This window comes from Cynara cardunculus, assembly GCF_001531365.2.
Source record: "Cynara cardunculus var. scolymus isolate 2C chromosome LG 1, CcrdV1, whole genome shotgun sequence".
Classification (NCBI taxonomy): Eukaryota; Viridiplantae; Streptophyta; class Magnoliopsida; order Asterales; family Asteraceae; genus Cynara; species Cynara cardunculus.
The window spans coordinates 5,292,942-5,302,078 of NC_037528.1; the positions used below are offsets into that span (position 1 = coordinate 5,292,942).

General features: G+C 34.3%; 1 protein-coding gene across 2 annotated transcripts; it reads left to right on the forward strand.

Annotated features, from left to right (window-relative positions):
* The first annotated feature begins 1,199 nt into the window (after positions 1-1,199).
* Positions 1,200-8,100, forward strand: LOC112514344 (nuclear transcription factor Y subunit B-1-like). Of its 2 annotated transcripts, none has more exons than XM_025120777.1 (7): positions 1,200-1,326; positions 1,888-2,128; positions 2,397-2,526; positions 3,488-3,493; positions 3,605-3,688; positions 3,808-3,872; positions 7,798-8,100. In XM_025120777.1, the coding sequence occupies exons 2-6, from the start codon at positions 1,905-1,907 to the stop codon at positions 3,862-3,864; spliced, it is 501 nt and encodes a 166-aa protein (XP_024976545.1). In that variant the 5' UTR covers positions 1,200-1,326; positions 1,888-1,904; the 3' UTR covers positions 3,865-3,872; positions 7,798-8,100. The 2 variants fall into 2 exon arrangements, with proteins under 2 accessions (XP_024976545.1, XP_024976536.1); XM_025120768.1 differs by lacking the exon at positions 1,200-1,326 and adding an exon at positions 1,600-1,742.
* The last annotated feature ends 1,037 nt before the right edge of the window (positions 8,101-9,137 follow it).

The window sequence follows — 9,137 nt, forward strand, 5'->3', positions numbered from 1 at the left end:
CTAACGTTCCAAATATCAAATTACTCTCTATCTGATATACAATATTGTAGAAAATTATAGGAAAAAACTAAACCGGACCACACCAATGACAAGTTGAGACTAGAATCGGCTTAATTAGTTATTGTATTAAGAATTTGAATTTGAGCCCGTTAAAACGGAGGGGGGCACACGGGTTTTTTTCAAGTAGTGACATAATACGACTATAATTTTTTCCACAATATTAATATAAATTTGTTAATTGATTCCTTTTTCTTGCATAGAAGAGACTCGTGTTTGAATTTGTCTACATATATTTTCAAAAAAACGGAAGAAATATAAAAAAAACAACAACAAATTTGATTATAGCGGAACTTGAATCCATTTTAAGCCTTTTGTACGAAAATAAAAACATTTAGAAAAAGTATATGTAGATATCAAACAAAATAATACAACAACACTTTTCAGAAATATAATTTATTTCCTTATGACAAAACCATTAAGGGTGTGTTTCGTGTCTAGACAGGACATAATAGAACATGACATGACAGAATAGAATAGAACGAATCAAACAACTGTTCAACATTTGGTAAGATAAAACAGAACAGAACAAATAATTTATTAAATTAGAACAAGTAATTTATTAAATTAGAACAAGTAATTTATTAAATTATAATAGAATGATTATTTTATATAACAAAATATATCATTCGAAAGTTTTCGTCAAAACAATTAAAATGACACCAAATAAAAAGTTTATGTAGTTTGAAATTTTTATTTTTATCTTTTTTCTACATTATATTTTATTATTAATATATAATAAATTAAATAAAAATATAAAAACCGTATAAAAATAATATTTTAAGAACAGTAAAATAAAATTTTAAAAAATATAAAATACACCAAATAAAATTTAAAGAATAATTAAAATGTAAAAAGAAGACCTATTTAATGTTTTAGAAAAGAATTAAATTTTATTTTAAGATTATATTAATAAAATATAAATTTGTTCCACCTTATTTTATAAAATAAAGATAAACATGCCTGTTCCACATAAAAATTATACCCAAGACGGAACAGAAATCCTTGTCCTATTCTGTACCAAATCACTAAATTGATTAGTTAATTGATCAGCTCTGCCACCGTACCCTTGAAAAAGTAGGTATGCCCATGCGTTTGGCCCAGTTTTTATCATCACTACTTCCCTCGCGGGCATGGACCAAGCCCATTTATTGGAACGGGTGGAAGACGGCCGACGGTAGTAAACGCCGGGAAGGTTGCCGATGAAGAAGGCTCCGTAAGGAAGAAGGTTTCAATAAATTCACAGTGCGTTTCTTCATCTGAAAAGAGGTAAAGTGATATAAACATTACTGAAACCAACAATTCTTTGGTGGAAGATGCAAATGATTTTGCAGGTCCAGAATTTTCTAGGGTTTCAACTTGGAAAAGAGAAGCAGACGGCGGTCTCAATTTCTAGGGTTTTGTCAAATTCATCTCTTAACCGTTGAAATTTAAGTTTGCGAATGGAGTTTTTTAAAAGATTTTATAATTTTATTAAAATTAATAAAAAGTAAAAAATAAATTCATGAGAATGAACGGTGCAGATAAAACGAAGCCATTAAAGCTCCAATTACGATCTTCCAAAGCTCTCAAATCTCAAACAATCTCTCTTCTCCAGCGTCCGATCTCTGCATAAATCAACCCAATCAGATCTCTCTCCCTCTTCGCGCGCCAAATACAAATCTCTCTCCTCCCTCCAATTTTKTGTATGTCCAAATTCCCCAATTTTGCCCCAAGTTTGTTGTCGAACAAATCCATGTACCATCGGAGTCTTTCTGTTTTATTTTTGATTTTAACTGATGTTTAATAAGTTCTTTGGTTGTTGGTGTTGATGATTGTTGTTGGGTTTAGGGTTTCCATCGGCGGTAATGGCGGATGGTCCGGGGAGTCCGGCTGGTGGTAGTCATGAAAGCGGCGGTGAACAGAGTCCTCACTCAAACTCTAACATTAGGGAGCAAGACAGGTTCCTCCCGATCGCTAACATAAGCCGGATCATGAAAAAGGCATTGCCTGCTAATGGGAAGATCGCGAAAGACGCTAAAGACACCGTTCAGGAATGCGTTTCCGAGTTCATCAGTTTCGTCACTAGCGAGTAAGTACATCCATAACAATTTCACACAGACTGTAACACGCACATATTTTGAGTGCATACTTGTTCAGTCAGGCATAGCACCAAGTAAAATCGAGCAAGTGTTCTAGTTACTGTAAATTATAAGAAATTGTTAGTAGAACGTAAACAAGATCGAGACATCTAACTGGATCATGGTGTCTTGTGTTCTAGTGAAGTTTCTTTAACGGGATAGAAGAAGATAAGTTCATGGAATTTTTTTTTTGTCTGTGTGTTGTAATTTCCTGAGTAGGGCCAGCGATAAGTGTCAGAAAGAGAAGAGGAAGACAATTAATGGTGATGATTTGCTCTGGGCTATGGCTACGCTAGGTTTTGAAGATTATATTGATCCCCTCAAGGCTTACCTGTCTAGATACAGAGAGGTAAAACTTTTGTAGTTAAAGATCACTTTCTGGTTCTCCTACCATGATAGCAACAAAGTTGGGTGTTCATATAATTTCATATTACCTTTTTGCTTTAAATCACAGTAAGTATGGAATGGGGCTGTGTGGGATCTTATTTTTTCATTACAATTTGGTGTTCACATTGCTCATTTGGAGTGTATGTTAATTGAACTTTGGTGTAGTAAGATGGCACTAAGTCATACTACATCCTATTTTTTGTGCTTTCAACTGAAATATCATATGAATTCCTACCCCTCACAATTTCAGTGAGCTGTTTTACTTAAAGTTTTGGCCCCAATAACCTTTCCAAAAGAGTTTGCTAGATAGAGTAGGTGTTGGTGTGTTGCCCTATACATACCATTATTTACTACAAATCAATTCAGACTTGATATCTTAATACGTCTGGTGGTAAAAATGATTTTAGATGCTCGTAGTAAGTAAAGAAATGGTGATTTGGGGGGCTGAGGCGGACCCAGAAAAAGTATGGAGATATAGAAGGTGAAAAACTGGATATTTGCTAAAAACGGGAGTCAAACACGCAACCTCTCGGAGGGCAAGCATTAATATGGAGATTTAGATCTCAGTTATTTTCAATTTCTGTTATAAGTTTGGTTTTAAAACATTTCAGGGCACTTCTCAAAATTAAGTGGATGCACCTTTAAGGCCTCTATTTTTTACCATGCAACGTGACGATTGAGCGGTAGCCTGTGCACCCCCTACCCTCTTACTAGGTCCGCCTATGATTTGGTCATGCCTTGATAATAGAGCTCGTATCTTCATAGAAGCATATTGTTTAAAATCCTGGGTACCATGAATACTTGTTTTGTTTTGTAATGTTTCTGTTGGTTTCAGCTTATCAGTTCTCAAAATTTAGTTTCTGACATGATTTTCTGTTTCTTTCTTGCTGTTGGATGCTTACATGGACTACTGATCTACACAGTTAGAGGTGCGGGATTCATTTGAGACTCTTATAACTGAACTCACATTAATTAAATATGATCTATGAGATGTTTGTCAAGTGGTATAGACAGCTGATGTAGTGATATACCTTTTTTAGGGTGATACAAAGGGTTCTGCAAGGGGTGGAGATGGATCGGGCAAGAAAGATACAATGGGACCTCAGCTTGTTCCAAATGCACAGGTGAACCAAAGCATAGTTTCTGTATTGTAGTTTCAGTTATTTTCAATTTATCTCTTCATTGAATGTGCTCTGTGGCTTCCTTTTTTCTTGATTTTCCATTTTTTTGTATCAATTCGCAGTTCCCTCATCAAGGACCGTATACACAAGGCATGAATTTTTTGAATTCGCATGTTTGAACTTCCAAGTAATCTCTCTTTCTCCCTTGCTGAGCTCAACTCAAACATTTTCAACTTAGTGTCTAATTGCTTCTTTGTGGGGGTAGTCCCTATTATCTTTCTGCATTTGTGGTTATCAGAATCACACTCTGCACCGCGTTATTACAAGTGCATTAAATTTCATTTTGGGATGATAATAAACACAACATTTCCCCTTCCTCAAACTTTTAAAGATGATACCATCAACATATATGCCTTTTTACACATAAAAAAGCCGACAAGACTCAAGAGGAATCAAGAATTGACCTACTACTTACCTTACGCAATTGTCAGAATTTTATTGAATTATGAGAGATGAGGGAGGGGGATCATTAAATGGATGGTTGTATGATGCTGACAAAGGGAAAATAAAAAGCAATTGCACATGCCTTGTACCCTACTTGAGAATTCACTTTATTTGTCCCTTGATATAAACTTTTAGTACTTAATCCTATATAATCTGGATGCAGTTACAAGCAAGGCAAAATTTTATGTTCCTCAACATGCTACTTTCTATCTTCGTTCTTAAGCTTACAATAAAACATCACTTATGATGCTTTTATCATAATGCTATCAGAGTACTTCATGCTAACTCTTATCACTTTCTTAAGTCGTTAGCAGACTTTAGGGTTTTCATCTTGGTTTTCTTTCTCAAATATAGTTAGCATGCAGATCCATTTAGCTGGCGCCGGATGGACTGTGTGGACTTTTCGTTTGGATTATTTGGGATCAAAACTGTCTTGTTAATGTCGTTGGCTATGGAGTTACAAAGTCCAACAGCAATATATATATACACACACATATAGGGTTAACATCAAGAGACAACTCTGAAAAATAAAAGAACCGAAGATCCCATCCAAATCGTTAGATTGAGATGATCCAACAGATGTGGTTAATAACTACCTTTTTAAAAAATTAAACATATTTTCTTCAAAATTTTAAATGGAAAATAGGTGAAATATGCCAAAAATAAGAGCAAAAGAAAATACACCAAATAAACGATCACTTTATTATCTTTAATTTGACATCCTTTTTGGTATATTTTTTCATCCGTTTTTTCATGATTCTCCGGTTCTTTTTTTTAATTTGACATCCATTTTGATATAACACACACACACACACGGGGGGTTATTAATAATCAAGGTTAATATTTAAAATGTTAATTTTGGTAATTATCCACTAATTTTCAAAAAAATTCAACTTGATGGATAATATTAAGGGGGTAAAGTAGTATTTTTGTAAATCTCTCTCTCCTCCAGCGAACATTACCAGTTTCAAACCCATATCGCTTGTAATACACGTTGTGATACATTACCACTGTGTTACCCTCAAGAAACTATATGAACACTGTGAACATTACCACTGTGATACACTCTATGAACTTTTGTCATTGTGATACACTGTGATACAAGTTGTGATACACCATGGTTTCAAGATTTTTAGCTGTAGTGATACACTGTGATTTCATGTTTTTAGCTTTAGTGATACACTGTGATTTCATGTTTTTGCATATTTCATGTTTTTATTTTGATGGGCAATATTGGTTGAATGTTTAATAAGAGTCAAAAAAAGGTATCTGATTGAGTAATTTAGGGGATTCAAAATCGTGAACTGTTATGGTAACCGCGTGTGAACACAAGGAAAACTTAGTAATTTTCTGATAACCGTGAGACCCAATCTCAACCATAATTCAAAGGATAAATTAGGAAATTAATTTTTTTGGTAATTTTGACTTAAAATTTTAATTAAAGGGTATTTTAGGTGTTTTAGAAATCTTATCTCTTCTCACTCATCTCTCCTCTCTCCGACGAACCTTATTCCGGCAAACACCATGTGAGCATAAGATACACAATGTGATACCTAAAAAAACATCGTCACTGTTAAAAAAAAAATACATACAAACGATTCTCATATGTGATACCCAAGATACATACAATATGGACATTGTGATACCTATTGTATACACGTTGCTACCCATAGTTTACAATGTGTTCACAACACCAAATGTTAATTTTGGTAATACAAAATGGGAATATGTAAAGAGAGAGTTGTTAAATATGGGGAGAGAGAGAGAGAGAGAGATTTGTCAAATAATTTAGTTAAATACAAAATGGAAATATGAAATTACTAATTTGCGCTTTTACTTTATTTTAATAAAATAAAAGTAATTATTCCAAATGATTGGCTCGCATTGGATCTCACGGTTATCTCGAACTATTTTGTTCTCATTTGATTAGACCCCTATATATATTGTCTTAGGATATGCATTAGTTTAGCGAATCTAATGGATTATGACAATTGACAAAGACAAGGTTTGTTTCCGTTAGTTCTTGGATTGTATCCTGATTATTTCTCTCCCTGCAGTAGAGCTCTGCTGTTAGTTTCTGCAGGCAGTTCATATGAATTCTAAGCTTTGCGCACTCTGTGTAAATTACCCGAACAACTTGTTTTTTCTCCTTGCATATCTGGAACTTCAGAATATAAGACAGTCAAATAACTTGTACATCTCTATTGTAATCCTGGTAGGCTTAGTTGTGTTGCTTTCTTGAAGCAACATTTTATGCAGGTGGGAATTGCCATTTATGTGCGTAGTATAAGTTTTCCTGGATGGAAATTTGATGATAAATATTGTATCTATTCATATCTTAATCCAGTTACTACAATCTTTTCTCATATCAGGCAATCTCTAGTCGTCATTTCCATCACATCTTGAACAACCAATTTTCTACTCTTAACAAATACCATTATGACTAGTACATCAATAATCATTTCATTTTCCAAGCATGTCAGTTATCATATGGAGCTATGTGTTGCAGGCTCTGCTATTAATGACCAACATGGTTTCTCCATTTGGGCAAATTGCAAAATTGGTCCCTAGTCTGAGTTTGATTTTTGTCACAATTGTTCTGTTGGATGGAATTTGCTATCCTTGGTAAATCTTTTAACTCTCTACCCCATGGTTTTATCCCAACTTTTCCATGGTCTTTGAAACTTAGTTGGGGAATTGCATTGAAAATATGAGGGAGTTAATGCAACAGGGAAACTTGAGTTCAATACTCTTTCAACTGAGTTAAGTTCTAGTTGCAAATTTTTTGAAATTAAGCTGTCAGAGTCCCAACCCCCTAAGTTACACTCTTGTCTCTTGAGGCTTCAAACATCATGACTCATAACTGCTCTGTCCCAAATATGAATGGTTTAGAGATGAGCAGCACTGCTATTCCTCAAACACCTTCATTATTTGCCTTTGTTATATATATACATATATATATGTATGTATGGCATTCATAATATTATTTTACATATGTAGACACATATAATATATATGTATGGCACTCATAGTATTCTTTTACTTATATGTGTGGTTGTGTGGCTTTTATGGAATATTTTTACGTGCCCCTCTCACCAAAGTCGAGCTGTTACGTTTTGTTAATTCGATTCATAATCTGCTGTGTGGATTTTTTGGTGGAATATGCATAAAAATTGAAGTTTTCAGTAGGCATTAAACACAAGGGTGGCATACCCTAGTCTGTAGGATATAAGGTATTTTCTATGAAGCTGACACTCATGCAGTAACAGGAAGGTTGATCAATGGTCTTTTAGTATCTAATATTTATACACGCCAAATACTCGCACACACTCCTCATCTTTATTGAGGTTTGAACCCTTGACCTCCTGGGAGGCTGGGGTTTAGCCAATGACCCTTTTGCTTCCCGAAGGAACTATATTTGCACCTAGATTATCCACAAAAAGGCACCTTTTCATTATAAATATGATGACACAGTTTGATGGTTTCTGCATATTGCAAGGTTGGTTCTGTTTTTTATAGTCTTGTTGTATTTGGAAGTCTCATTTCTACAAAACCATATGATGTGGCTAGATTATAACCATGGTGATGTTATATTGAATATTTTGCAGCTAAGAACCTGAGGTTCATGATCCAGTTGTGGGACTTTTGGATCTTCTTGTTTAGTGATTCATGTATTTGGTACCAAGTGGTGAGTAAAAAATGTTTTGAAGTTAGATCTTTCATATATACAACGTACCGTTTGCTTATCTCCCGTTTGTTTTTTCTTTTGGCGGGAATAAGTTCTGTGGTGGTGGTTTAATTGCTATGATGTTGAAATTTGTAAGCTGAATGATCTATGTTTAAATGATGATTGATATTTGAATTCTGGGTCTAAGATGAATCAGTTGGTAAGTCTTGGTCCTAGTCTGCTATGTTCTGTCTGTATGGTTTATACGTTATAACGTATCAAGTCTCTTTTTTTGTAGTAGTTATGGATTATAGCTCTTGTGAACCTTTCTTCTAACCCAAATTGGATCATTTCTATGGATGTTGAAGCAAAAGAATCATTAAGCCAATGGAAATTTTAAATGTTTAACATAAGCCAACCTACACGAAACCTACCAAAAACGCACCTTTTTTGGAGCTACCAAACGATTAGCGGGTTTTCCACCAATACGAAATACTTAAACTTGCTACATCTTTGTAGATGGCCTGGTTGGATATCCCAGGACATATCACCTGCTTTTTTGATTAACCTGGATATCTAATCTGTAGGTGGTCGTCTTGGGATTAGTTGGCTCGTATAGTAGGTTGGATATTCAGGTTAATATATATATAAATATATAACAAAGGCAAATAATGAAGGTCTCAGGTTCAAATCCAAGAGGGAATAAAAATCCTCTTGTGGTTATGAAGGTTTAAATGCGGTGACTTCAGGTTATTTGCAAAACAGGTGGTCGTTTTAGGATTAGTCGACTCGCATAGCAAGTTGAATATCCAAGTTAATCATATATATATATATATATATATATATATATATATATATATATAACACGCCAAAAAATTGACGTGTCTAAAAAGGAAAAGAAATATGATATATGAGAAATCAACATTTTGGTGAATTGGTGAAACCAATGGCATGCTTGTAATGGTCACGAGGGATGCACGTGAGAGACAAGGGATGGCACGTTAAGTGCACGTGCATGGTGATCATGGTCACAACCCAACCAAAAAGTAGTCAATCAATTTGCTGCTGCCAGCAGCAAACTGCAAACAATCCCTCATGCGGCTGTCACAACTCACATTTACTTTGCTTTTTTTTATTTTTATTTTTTTATAGAATTCATCAAACAATTTGTTGTAATTTAAAAACAAAGACCACGCTTAGAGAAGTTGTACCATGTGCTAAGAAAAAAAAGATTCTCTTAATCCAAATTTAATTAATTAAATTTTTTAAACACGACGTGAC

What these genes read in the sequence shown, in the direction of transcription:
- LOC112514344 (XM_025120777.1), top strand. Translation starts at nt 1,905, where the DNA reads ATGGCGGATGGTCCGGGGAGTCCGGCTGGTGGTAGTCATGAAAGCGGC. An exon ending in ATCAGTTTCGTCACTAGCGA is followed by an intron (nt 2,129 to 2,396) that starts GTAAGTACATCC and finishes TTTCCTGAGTAG; the next exon opens with GGCCAGCGATAAGTGTCAGA. An exon ending in AGCTTGTTCCAAATGCACAG is followed by an intron (nt 3,689 to 3,807) that starts GTGAACCAAAGC and finishes ATCAATTCGCAG; the next exon opens with TTCCCTCATCAAGGACCGTA.